The sequence below is a fragment of the Lepidochelys olivacea genome, assembly GCF_965140295.1.
Source record: "Lepidochelys olivacea isolate rLepOli2 genome assembly, chromosome: 8".
NCBI classification, from domain to species: Eukaryota; Metazoa; Chordata; order Testudines; family Cheloniidae; genus Lepidochelys; species Lepidochelys olivacea.
Window position 1 is genome coordinate 32,641,619 of NC_140418.1, and position 13,253 is coordinate 32,654,871.

The following is a 13,253-nucleotide window of genomic DNA, read 5'->3' on the forward strand; positions in this document are numbered from 1 at the left end:
TTAGTATAGAATTATTGGCAAATACTTAACTATGAATTTGCCTTGACAACAAATTGGTGTATACGGTAATAAGTTGAAATCATTAATATACTAAACTCTAGGATAAGGGCACCCCAACATTAGTAGGTGTCAGGGTTCCCTTCCCACTCTGAATTCTAGGGTAAGACGTGGGGACCCGCATGAAAGACCCCCTAAGCTTATTTTTACCAGTTTAGGTTAAAAACTCCCCAAGGCACAAATTCTCCCTTGTACCTTGGATTAGGTAACGCTGCTACCACCAAGTGATTTAGACAAACTCAGGGAAAGGACCACTTGGAGTTCCTACTCCCCCCTAATAGCCTCACAAGCCACCACGCCCCCTTTCTTGGGGAGGCCTGAGAAAAAACAAGATGAGCACAGACCAACCTTGGGTTTTTTTAGGAGACTAAAGAAAAACCCCAGTCAGATTCAAAAAGAAACAGAACTTTATTGGAGAGAAAAAAGGTAAAAGAAGTACCTCTGTAAAATCAGAATTGAAGATAATCTTACAGGGCAATCAGATTCAAAAACACGGAGGATTTCCCTCTGGGCCAAACTTTAAAGTTACAAAAAGAAAACTAGGAATACACCTTCCTCTCAGCACAGAGAAAATCACAAGCCAAAACAAAAATAAGCTTATGCATTCCCTTGCTAGTACTTACTAATTCTAATGGAGTTGGATTGCTTGCTTCCTTGATCTGTGCTCAGCAAGCACACAGAACAGAAAGACCGAAACCTCCCCCTCCCCCCCCCCCCGCACCACTTTTGAAAGTATCTTGTCCCCTTATTGGTTCTTTTGGTCAGGTGCCAGCCAGGTTACCTGAGCTTCTTAACCCTTTACAGGTAAAAGGATTTCGTGCCTCTGGCCAGGAGGGATTTTATGGTACTGTATACAGGAAGGTTGTTACCCTTCCCTTTATATCTATGGCAGTGGGGTAAGGAAACACAAATAAGAAAAAGGGGAGAAACCCCTACTGAATATGTGTTAGGCACAGCGGCATCAGTGTAACATATTATAAACACCTATATGCTTGGGAAGAGAGAGATGTATGTTGCCCTTGAGAGGTGCCAGGATGATGGCCACTGGTGATAGTGATGAGGAAGATAATGGATAATATTTCAGGTTGTTCTGCAAGGGATGGTGTGAGTATATGGGTGTTCAAATGTACATTCTTTATTATTTCTGTCTACCTTGCTGGCTTAGAGTGTTGGTGACTTTGCTAACTGTATTATTAAACTATTACAAATACAGAAGTGTGAGTGTTGTAACCATACATATTGGGGTTCCCAACTGACCAGTAATTTTGATAAAACTGGGGTTGATCTTGAGACAAGAATCCGTCAAACCCTCGGAGTGTTAACTGGAAAATCCTAAGTAATCAATATAATTAATACACAATCCACAGATCAGGGAACAGTGGTTTGAAAGGGTAAGAAATTCAAGTACGTAATTAATTTTGTCGGCCAGATGCTGAACCCCAACTCAGCAGCACAAAGCAAGTGTAAAGCTACAGTGGAGGGACAGCTGGGGACTTTTCCAACAGAGGTAGTGCACAGCGGTGGGAGGGCTAGGAAGGAAGCATGCCAGAGGTGGAGGTAGGCAGGTGCAGATTGCTCTATCTGATCCTGGGTTGGTGCAGTGCTTCCTGTGAGGCCACTGAAACCTTAAAGTGGTCCTATGGCTGTTTTGGCTTCCAACAGGCCCAAGATCAAGGGAGTAAAAAGGTGGATTAAAGCTGTGCTTTTCCCCCAACACTTTTGTGTAAACAGCTGATAATCTGGCCCAGGGTTTTTTGACTACTGTATGGTATGGAAGTTCTAAGAATGCAGTTTTAAGATGTTTGTGATTAAACTATTAAGTAATATAGTGTTAGAAGGTTGATGTTAAAATTGTGCATTGTAGTGTGATCTTCAGGTCTTTCATGTGTGCATTTAGGGAGATAGTATTGTTGAATTGAAAGTGAGTCTGCTAGAGGGGAATTGGTATAATTGAGTGACATAATGGAAGTGGGCTAATACTTGAAGAACTAGCATTTTATTAGGTGTGAATGTTGCCTTTTTGTGTTTTATGCAGTTGTGAAGCAATACCCTTGAGAAAATGACAGAGTGTGAGTTGTAATAACAGTTTTGAATGTTGATTTTTGCCAGAGTCATCTTTGAAATCCCCAACTCAATTTGCTGAATTAAAGAATATCTTTAAGGAGTTTCATTCCAAGTGCAATTACAGTTTTCATAGAGAGATGTCTGGTCTGATCCATGGCATTGCCAGAGGTGTTGCGGATCACATCTCTTGTGGTCTCAGATGAAGAACTTAGTTTACTTTTCAGTCTTCAGGGCTGTAATGAAGCTTATTTTTACCATCATGCACAAAAAACTCAAATGCTAAAGTCATGAGTATTAAACAAACAAAGACTTCAGATGTTCGAATCCAGGATTCTTGTGACTAAATCTAGAGTGTGACAAATTCATCCCTTAGTTATAAAACATCAAATGATTTAAAACCAAATATTTGAAAACTCAGCCAGTGATAAGAATGGGAAAATGTTGTTAGAAAAGTAGTTCCAATCACAAGTCTACATTTTTTGAGGGTGCTGGACAAGGGGAATGGAAGGATCTTCTTATTTCCTATATCTTGGAAATTTTAGTGATTTTTAAAAGCAATTATGTTGTATTTATATTTAATTTTTTGTGTATCGAGTATATAGCCAAATCATTGTCTGACCAACTGTATTCCTACCTGTTCGTTCTGCTTTCTTTTTGCATAATCTTTTTTTTTTTTTTTTTTTAATAAAATGGTATGGTGTTTGTTTCTATAGACATCCTATGCTCAGCTTCTAGCAGCAACATGTCTTTCCAAACTTGTAAGCAGAACAACTCCTTTACCCATCGAACAAAGGATTGACATCAGTAAGTAACTTGTATTATTTCTATTAAAATTGTAGTTGTAGTCAGAGAATGACTCTAACCTGACACTGTCAGGTTCTGCTTTTATTCTCTTCTGTTAACTTCCAAATAAATTTTTTTCACTTTCAAAGCCAAAAATAGCTGGATTTTCCAGTTGCCAGAGCAGTAAACACCTGCTGGGACCTAGAAACTACGTTAGTCCTTTCTATGCTTTATTGGACAAAAGGGAGAGAACCTGACCACATGGGTGTAAAAGAGAGCACAGTGCCCTTTCCTGCTGTCACTTACTCTTGTAGAGGGGTCTGACATGATGGAACTCATGTCCTGCTCTTGCCAGCTCCTTATTTGACGAACTCACTGATTGTGGATGCAAATATACATTGCATCCATCAGGGGTGTAGCGGTGGCTGTGTTCCCCTGCATATAGGAGAATTTTAGGAGGAACCCAGTTTCCCATCTGTAAAATGAATATAATAGTTGTCATCCTTACCTACCTCACAAGGTGTAGTGAAGGTTAGTGAATGTTTAGAAACATGAAAATTCCTAGATATTAGTACACCTACTAATCTCTTATATTTACATGTTACTCCGTTTTTTCCCCTTCCGATTAGCTCTTGGAAGTTGTGATAAGCAAGTCAGGGCAGAGTTCACTTCCAGACTTAGGACCCTGCACAAACTTACACATGTGTTTGATTTTAAGGGTGTGATATTAACTTCATTGTGGCTACTCATGTTCTTAAAATTAAGCAAGTGTGTAAATCTTAGTAGGACTGATCTTTGAATAATTAATCATTTTGCATGAGAAACATCTGAAATAGATTAGAATTATCAGTACTGTCAAATGTTATTTAGACCAGGGATGAGGAGAACACAAACATTTTAGAATGTTTCAAACAAGTTTTAGGTATTTTGCAAGAGGTGTTAATCTTGTAGAAAAATGTCTGAGAGGCCTAGGATTGAATGTACACAGAGGAAAGCCTTTCAGATTAGTATTGAGGCTCCCTACTGAGGAAATATATAGAAGTGTGCACTACTTTGGCTAGTGCTGTACCTGTTCTGTGGAGAAAGGATTGAATCTACAGGGTTATGAATCCACCTTTCTTGATGACTAATTTCAGCCTACATGTTGTTTTTCTTTTGAAAATGAACTTTTGTACAGGTATATGATAAATCATCCTGCAAGTGTATAAAACAGAAATGACCTTCCCTTCCACTCCCCAGGAAACTGTTTTCTTATTTGAGGAAGGTGAAAAGTTAGGTGAAAAGTTTTCTGCCCTAGGAAATATGCCTCGACAGAACTGAAAGCAGCCTGTACATGCGCATGCCTGAGAACACTGTTGTTAGTTTCTTGTATTTCATAAATGAGGTATGAAGGCTGCTGTTGCATTTAAGGCAGAGTAATTGATGCCCAGTACGTGGGACAAAATGAATGATTAAATTGGTTAACTGGTCAGCATCCTTGGTATTCACAAACTATTGTCAAATGTATGTTAGAATAATAATTACATACATACTTTGGTGCAAATAGCTCCAATGTAGTTAATAGTTTCCATGACTTAATTTTTTTAAATTAGTGTCTTTTATACTAAGCATAAAAAAAATTACATCACATGACCTAGATTCCCACATTTGTTATTATGGCTCAAGTGTGTGTTTTTTAAAAGAATAGTGAGGTTGACTAAGCATGTGTCTTTACAGGGAATTACATTCTGAACTACATAGCCTCTCAACCCAAACTGGCTCCTTTTGTCATCCAGGCTCTTGTTCAGGTCATCGCTAAGATTACAAAATTAGGATGGTTTGAGGTTCAAAAAGATCAGCTCATCTTCAGAGACATTATTGCTGATGTAAAAAAATTTTTACAGGTAAGAAAAATTATCCAATCATGCTGCTACTTAAAATTACATAGTCTTGCATTAAATTTATCTCTCTTCTCACTTAATGAATAGCTTGCTGAGTAACCCAAAGGGTATTTATACACATAGATTAGAAAGGCAGGGACCAATGCCAAAAAAAATTGCTTAGGTCAAAGGACCAGAGCAGACCTGCCAGGTTTAAGGTTTAGTTTTTAGCAAACTGCCAGGGCATGGAATGCTTTATTCCATTCCCCATTTTTTTTCAAAGGTATAAAACACTTGTTTTTCACCTTGGCAGTTTGAGTTAGCAGACTTTAAAATCATGCCATTCTGGTTACCATCTTTATTTTTCCCCATTTGAATTCTAATAGAGTTTTAGCAGCTATTATCTCAAAAACATGAAGAAATGAGTACTATACCATCTGAAAGGTGGGAATCTCATCCTTCAAATGGAATAAAGCATTAACTCTGACTGTGGTGATTATTGCAATAATGGCTGCTACAATTGTGCAAACAGTGGTCAGTTGTAGGACCAGTACAAAAATTTTGCAGGACCAGTACACTTTTCTAAACACTGGTCCTTGATAATGGATCAAAAAGAAAAAAGTTTCTATATTTGATACAGTGGTTGCCATTAAAATCTTTACAGTGTTGCCTTTGTGATAACATGTCTGCCATACTCATGTAGCTTATTAACAGGAATATGGAGAGATACTGCCCTAACTGTAACTACTTGTAAAGGTATGTGTAAAGATTTTTACTGTACTGCAGAGATGATTTATAAAGTGGTTTTGATAATGACATGGTCAGCATTCCTCCTCTCTCATGGTCACATTAAAAATCTTTTCCTGCGTGACCCAAAAAAGCAGAGCTGATTGCTTTAAAAGAAAGAAAGAAAGAAAAAAGAAAAGAAAAGAGAGAGTTAGAATGTGTATTCTGTCTCAGTGGGGATGGAGTCACAATTTGTAAGGAGTCTGCCACTTAGGCAATGGAAGTGGGTAGGTGGTTCCCAGTGTGGGGTTGGCGTTGTGGGCTTTCCTTGTCTTATGACCTAGTGTGTTTAAACCCAAGTCACAATAATTGAGCTTTTAGTTAAAGGGATATGAGCGAATAAGGGAGGGTTACTCACCTTCCCCTCCAGCATTTGGGGCCATCTTGCTTCCCACCCAACCTTGGCTTCATCGATCCTGGCACAAGGAATCTGATTGGACCCAGTATGCCCTAGAGCAGTTAGGTTAGACAGGGCCAGGTGGCAGGGACCAGCATGAAAATCTGCCGGGTGAAACTAGCATGGTGGTCAGGGAAAGGTGAAACCTCCCACTCTGCTACATGAGCAAATTCTTTCTGACTCTGAAAAACAACGATCTGCAATGATCGGCTGGCAGACATTGCCAGAAGCAGTAGCAAACGATTCAGGGTGTGTGTGGGTTGTTGTGATGCCCTCAATGGGAGTCCTTATGAGCAGTCCAGAGGAACGTGCAGGAAGATTACAAATGTCATTGCCTCTTATCTCAGAGACATAGGTGGAGCTTTGAAAATAAGGAGACTAAAGACAGGTAATACTTTGTATTGGTCGGGTGGCATATTGGAGCATTGCACCCTCAGGGATGAGCTTGACTTTGTACATGGAAGGAAGGCTAGGCGGGGACTTTAGCTGCAAGGGATTGCAATGCACACATAGCTGAGTAAGGACCCAACTGTTTTGGTTAATTCCTTTTAAGGTTTGGAGTAAAACAGTTCAATAAGGTTCTGACCAGTGATCTTTAAATGAAAGTTGGTGTGGAGAGTTTTATTGGTGCTGCTTGGTGAGTGGCACAGATACATTCTTGTGTTTTTTTTCTACTAGTCTCTAAACACATCCATAATCCCTAGATTAGGAACAACATTAAAACTCAAGAATGTAAGGAAATTAGTATCAAAATGCATACATGGAATGGGGCGGAGGGGTTATTTTCTTTCCAGAACTAATTTCAGTGAAATATCTGTAGTGGATTTGTCCAGATATTTCTGCATTTATTTCTTTAAGGGATGGTATTATGTATTGTTGGTCCAGGACGCTGTCTGTGGTGGTGTTTCTGGCTACTCCACAAGGAATATAATGGGTGCAACAGTTTCAGTCGTGTTCTCTGCCATTGAATGTCAGATTTATGCTTCATTTGTTTCTCTTTTTCAAAATAATTTGATTATAATATGTAAATGGAATTTTTTGAGCTAAATTGGGAATGACAATAAAAGATGGGCTGTAATATTTATTAAAAACAAACTCTTGAGTAGTATATTGTAGCTTCTTTGCAGTTATTTTTTTAAGTGTAATTGGATTTTACATTTAATATTAATGATTGCAGTATGAATCTGCATTGGGTAGTTCACTAATAATGGAGGCTTAAATACAAAAAAAAGCTTTGCTACTTAAGAGATTTTTCATTAAATTAAAAATTCCTCTAGAGGAGAAAATGAAGCTATAAATTTACTAGTGAACTGAATTTACTATTGAAATTGAAAAAAAAAATCAAGCCATAATAGTATATGTTGATAATTAGTGAATAGCAGCCTTAGCTATGTCCATCTTAGTAATCATATGTGAATTTGATCCAGTTTGAATTAGAATGTAATTTACTGTGTAGAGAAGGTGTTTAGGAATCAGGACTCCTGTGTTCTATTCTCAGGTCTTCCACTAACTCTCTCTACCAACTTGGGCAAGTCTATACTTTAGTTCCCCCCTCCTCTCCCCCCATTTGTAAAATATGTTTAGTATTTTCTTATTACCCAGGGCGCTTGTGTGATGTAATGAATATATGCAACCTGCTTTGAGGTTCTGATATGAAAGACATTAAGGTGTTTAAGTTACTATTCAAGATCTATTTAAATAAGTTCCCATAGTTATCTGCTCTGTGATTGTGGAACACTTTTACTTTTTCTGTTTGTAGTACCCATTTTCTTAGTTTGAACAAAAAGCAAAACCAAACCTGTAGAGTGCCACTTGACCAATATCAAGAGTGCCACATGAGCAATGCACATTTAAACAGACAAAATAACAGTGACCCTGAAAAAAAACCTTGTTTCTGTGCACTTCCCGTACCCACTTTCCAAAAGAGGCCCTTCCTACTCTGGTCCCATCAGGAAAAGCCTGAACATATATGTGGGCCTTGAAGTGTGCTGAAAAGATTGACAAAACTGGCATCTGTCAGGCAAAAGGGAAGGAAATTAATTCCAGAGTCAAAGACCCTCTTCTGAGAAAACACTGTCACCATACCCTAGATGTATAAGTCTTGGGACTATCAGCTTGGGTAATCAAGTTGATCACAAGTGCCAGGTTAGAACACCGGTGTCAGAGGAGGGAGGACATAAACCATAAAGAGCTTTCAAATCAAAACCAGCGCTTTATCTTTTACCTAGAAGCAAACTGGAAACCAGGGCATTCTATGGAGCACAGCTGTAATGTATATTCCATGGTCCTGATTGTCCACTGCTCTGCACCTTGTATAGTGATTCACACCAGTGCAAAGCAGGTGTTTAAAAAAAACCTCTTACCCCATCATGCTGATTTGGTAGCCTTGTACACCTACTGTGCACAGGTATAAATGACTATACAAGGTGAAGGACAGTGGAGAATCAGACCCCATGTGTAAGCAATGAAAGTCTGCATTAGCTGAAGTTTGAGTGCTCTTCAAGGTTACTAGATTAATCCAGTCTGGAGGTGACAAAGGCAAGGAAAACTGAGGCAAGTTCCACATTTGAGAGAAAAGGTCTACACTACTATCTGGATGTTCCGAAACAGCTGAGCAACTGTTGATTGCAGACTTTGATTCAGAGGATTATGTCCACCTTCTGTAAGAAAAGGCAGTAGTCTGTAACACTAATTAGTTTACCCTTGATTTTAAATATTTTTTAAAAAGTGATTATCTTAATCACGTTTTAATATTCAGTGCTCTGTAATGCCCCAATGAGGGGAACTCTATTGTGTTCTTATTGAAGTTCAAAGTAATATTAAATCATTTCTATGAATAATATGCTAAAGAGTTGTTTATTAGTAGTAATTTCACACTTACACTTTTATAGAATGCCTTTCATCTCAAAGCATTCTAAAGAATTGTTCAGTTGTGGGTCATACCCTCTGATATGATCCTGTGTGGCTCCCATTGAACAACACTAAATATATAGAGGAATTACTTCACCGGTAAGATGCAGACACTTGCAGGATGGAGTATGTCAGTCAGGCCAAAACCAGCATTCTGCTTGCCAGCATAACGGGGAATGTTTGACCAGACCTCAGTGCAAGTCTGTACTCTTCTGAAAAGTACCATCTGATCTTTAATCCACCCAGGACGCTTTTTTTTAAACTCTCATCTAAACTATGTGGGACTCATTACAGCTACCTTGGAAGGATAAAGGATTGAATTAACTCTAGAGAAGTGTTTAATAGTTGAGTTCCTCTAATGTAGATATTCAGAATATATATTTCTAAACGGAAGATATATAATATCATCCTTAAGTTTTAATGTTTTATGGTGAGATTTTGAAAGCCGCTTTGGGGATTTGGACTTGCAATTCATACTAGTTTAATGAGAATTGGACATCTAAATCTTGTAGACAACTTTAAAAATCTCAGCCTAAAAATTTAGGTTCACCCAACCTGTTTCTGCTAATATTAGAAATGTCTAGTGTTACATTTTAGATGTATAGATTAAGGAATTTATCTGTTTTGTTCTGTAGGCAACTGTGGACCATTATATCATAGGAGTGATGATTCTTTCAGAACTGACTCAGGAAATGAACCTAGTAAGTATGTATAGTTTTTTTCCATTTGTACGAGATGAATGTAACTCTGCTAAAGCAGTGTGTCAGAGTCCCCCTGCACACTATAGAAGTGGTATTAAAAAACAGGACTTAGACTTGGAGGATTCTTTTGTTTTAAAACCCCAGGTGTTTAGAGGACCAAGACTTCTCAATGGGTGGGTGTGACCTAAAAGTAGGTTGCCCATCAGCTGCGGAGTGGGAAGGGGGAAAACATTGCCAAAAAATATATAGCAGCGAAGGCACGGTGAAATAGGCTTCAGCTGTACAAGCCCACTCAGAACACTGGGTACATATGTTGCTGGCCCATATCATACACACGACTATGTCTTGACTGTTTTTTAGCTGTGCAAACTAGATTAAAATTAGCATAGGTATGCCTACCTGAGCTGCAGTTACGCCTCCAAATGTGGTGTAGACATACAATCTCAGCAGCTGGCTCTTTGTGGTTTTGTACATAAAGTTCAAAGAAGAATTATCCTGGAGAGTGAATTTTGATTCTGGTGTTCATGGTTTGGGATGGAGGGTAGGGATCAAGCTAGAAATGGAGTGTATTGACCAGAGAGAAGGAAAAACACCAAAATTAAAGCAAAGGAAAAATGATTTGGTGACCTGACTTGGTACAACACTAAAACAGGAACAGTCAAAGTGCAGACCAGCTCTCCCTCTCTTACAGAACTCCACAGTGTCGGAGCAATTTCACATGAAATCCATAGGTGATGTTTTGCAGAACAGCTGCTGAATATCTCATCGCTTGCTTCTGCTTGTTCTTGGTGTTGCTGTAGACCTAGTAGGTCAGCATCATGAGTAGGGACTAGGATAAAACAGAAATAATAGGTAATATAGGAAAAAATAGAACAACAACGACGGATAGGAAAGCACAGAGTCAGTGGGTGTTGGTATTGGTAAGAGAAACCAGGAGGCCTGGACTTGGTACCAGACCATAGTCTTCATCTGTTGTGACTAATGCCTCAAGTGCCAGAAATGCCCTTTCACTAGTCTTAAGGACGAAAAGAGACTTCTTATTTTTGTGGCCTTATTTTTTTTTAGGTTGATTATTCAAGACCTTCAGCGAAACATCGTAAAATAGCTACCTCATTCCGTGATACGTCTTTAAAGGATATTTTGATGCTGGCATGCTCTCTTCTAAAGGAGGTAAGACTGTTTTATAACTGAAGCTAGTATTAAAATGCCTTAAAATGAGGCTTTTATGTTTTTACTGCTTTAAATTTATGCTAGGTATTACTCTGAGTGGACAAGGTCAGTCTGGACCTAGACTGGTGTTTGCTTACATCAAATTAGAACACACACGAGCAACCGATAAAATGGTTGAATTTTTGAGTGCCTGTCCAGTTTGTCTATTTGCTTCTTCAGTTACGTTCTACCTTCCACAGTAGGCAGCACGTATCCTGAGCTTTTCTTCTTGTTTCCTATGTTGTTTCCCTAGTTTAGTTTTATTTTAGCTTAGTTAGGCCTTCTACTTTAGTGTTATTAAAAAAGGATGATAAATCCTCTTTATGTGGCAGAGCAGCTTGGTCTGACCAGGGGTTTCTGCCTCTTTTGTTAGCCCTGTGAGCCTCTGTGTGGCACTCTGAGATAGTTCAGACAGTAGCATAGCTGGGGAGGAGCGGGGCAGCAGTCGCTCCCCCACTGAGCACAAGTGGCGCCTTGTCAATGTCTTGGCGCCTTTTCAATTTTCCCCTGTTGAGGGAACAGGGGGAGCGATCCAAAAAAAAAGGCACCACCCAATGTGGCACTTTTACTCACCCAGTGGCGCTCCGGGTCTTCGGCGGCACCACGGCGGCGGGACCTTCACTCGCTCTGGGTCTTCGGTGGCACCTTGGCGGCAGGACCTTCAGTGCTGCCGAAGACACCTGGAGCGAGTGAGGGCCTGCCGCTGGAGTGCCGCTGGGTGAGTAAAAGCGCCGCAACAGTTGGTGCCTTTTTTTTGGATTGCTTCCCCTGTTCCCTCCATCTGGCTACCTGGCTGAGTTCAGACCCCAGCCTCTCCACAGGCTTGACAGCAGGTACTGAGGAGCAGCCTTCAGAAGCCAAAGAGTCTCAGGCCCATGTAGGCTGAAAGGACTCCAAAACTGGGCCTTACTCTTTGCGTCTTGTCTTCCCTGCTGATCAAGGCTGTTGTTGTGCTTAGGAAGCTGCTGAGCTCTGCTTCTTTTAAGCCCAAGCAACTGCTTGCATTTGAGAGTAGTCTATTTTGAAAAACAACAATTGCTTCCCACTCCTTCAGTGCTTTCTTTGCTAGTTGTTCAACACTTGAGGAATATCAAATTATTTATTTAGGTGGGTAACGCATGTAGGCTCAAAACCACAGCGCCTCCTGCTGGTTGCTCTGGGAATTCGCTCTGTCCAGATTTGGAGCACCCTCTGCAGGTGGTGTCTCACCTGTTGCTCTGCAGTGTTGTCTGAGATCCTCGTTGCTCCCTAGCTTGCAGTATCCTCTTCTGGACACTGCCCTCCCGCAGTGCCCCCTACTCCATTCTCACCCCCTTCTCACACACATGCCACACCAAACATTCTACAGCCTAGTTGCCTTCAAGCTCAGCTGAACTAAAGTTAAATTGATACTCCCAAACACTGAAAAGTCTGCATGTGTTCAGCCCAGCCACCCTTCCAGGTAGTAGTTAATATGTAATAATTAAAACATCTGTATAATGCCAACTTCTCTTCAGGAAACTATAGTAATAAGTATAGCGTTTACTAACTTATTTAATTGTGCACTAAACTAACATTTATCAAATCACTGGTGTAACTTCTACCTATAAAATGTAAGCACTCACATAAAAGTTGTATAAAAGCTTAGCAGAGTAACAAGTGTAATTGGAAAATAAAAATAAAATAGAGCAAGCTCTTGGTTTCCAAGCTGGGTTCTTTATGTCTCGTGCATCCTCACCAGTGATGAAGATTCAACAATTACAACTCAGTTAACAATTCTGCTGATGGCTCAAATAGATTCCAGCTCCCTCTCTGAGTCAAAACTTTTGGTCACTAAATCAACAGATATGACTCTGAATATAAACAGGGAGCAGATTCACTGAGTAAGAAGGGGCTGCATTTTGATTGTTGTTTTGGCCAGAAAAGTAACTCTTTAAGGGAAAATTTCCCAACCCAAGAACAACTTTAGTGACTAATATGTTTGAAGCTCAAAACTCATTGCCTTTATACTATATGTTCATAGTGGTAGTCAGTTGTTTAATTTGTGGTTGTGATGGCTTTCTTTGTAATTCTGTAATTATGGTAATTGCTGTAGTTAGAGAAGGACCTGTGTAAAACTCATCTTACTCAGAATATATGCTCCTTGTAAGCCTCCGAATCCCATCAGTGAACTTCACTGACAAAAGTGTTTACCCTTGGCTCTGTAGGGCTAGCTGAGGGACAGTGAGTTGTATTGTATTCTGGTCTTGTATATCACCAAACTGTTAGCTAAATTCAGATTACAGGCTTTGTACTACTGATGATGTTGTAAAACAGGAAGAACCCATTCTGGTTCTCATACCCCAGAGGAGTTTCTGGAGCTTTTGAATTGTAAAGTGAAAACATGCTCTGGAGCAAATGAGGGAGAATGAGTATGGAATCCCAAATGTAAAATTTAGATACATTCTTCTAAGTTTTTAACCACACTTTAAAGATTAGGTCTGTATCTTGGAGATTCACAATTTATAT

General features: G+C 39.6%; 1 protein-coding gene across 3 annotated transcripts in view; it reads left to right on the forward strand.

Moving 5' to 3' along the window:
- RANBP17 (RAN binding protein 17) overlaps positions 1–13,253 on the forward strand; it is a 268,639-nt gene that overhangs the window by 14,771 nt on the left and 240,615 nt on the right. Inside the window, exons 3-6 of one of the 3 annotated variants that reach the window (XM_084636664.1) lie at positions 2,835–2,925; positions 4,621–4,787; positions 9,492–9,557; positions 10,623–10,727. In XM_084636664.1, coding sequence (XP_084492790.1) covers positions 2,835–2,925; positions 4,621–4,787; positions 9,492–9,557; positions 10,623–10,727 — 429 coding nt within the window. Of the gene's footprint in view, positions 1–2,834; positions 2,926–4,620; positions 4,788–9,491; positions 9,558–10,622; positions 10,728–13,253 lie in introns of those variants that run through there. The other 2 variants (XM_084636666.1, XM_084636665.1) reach the window with 2 other exon arrangements.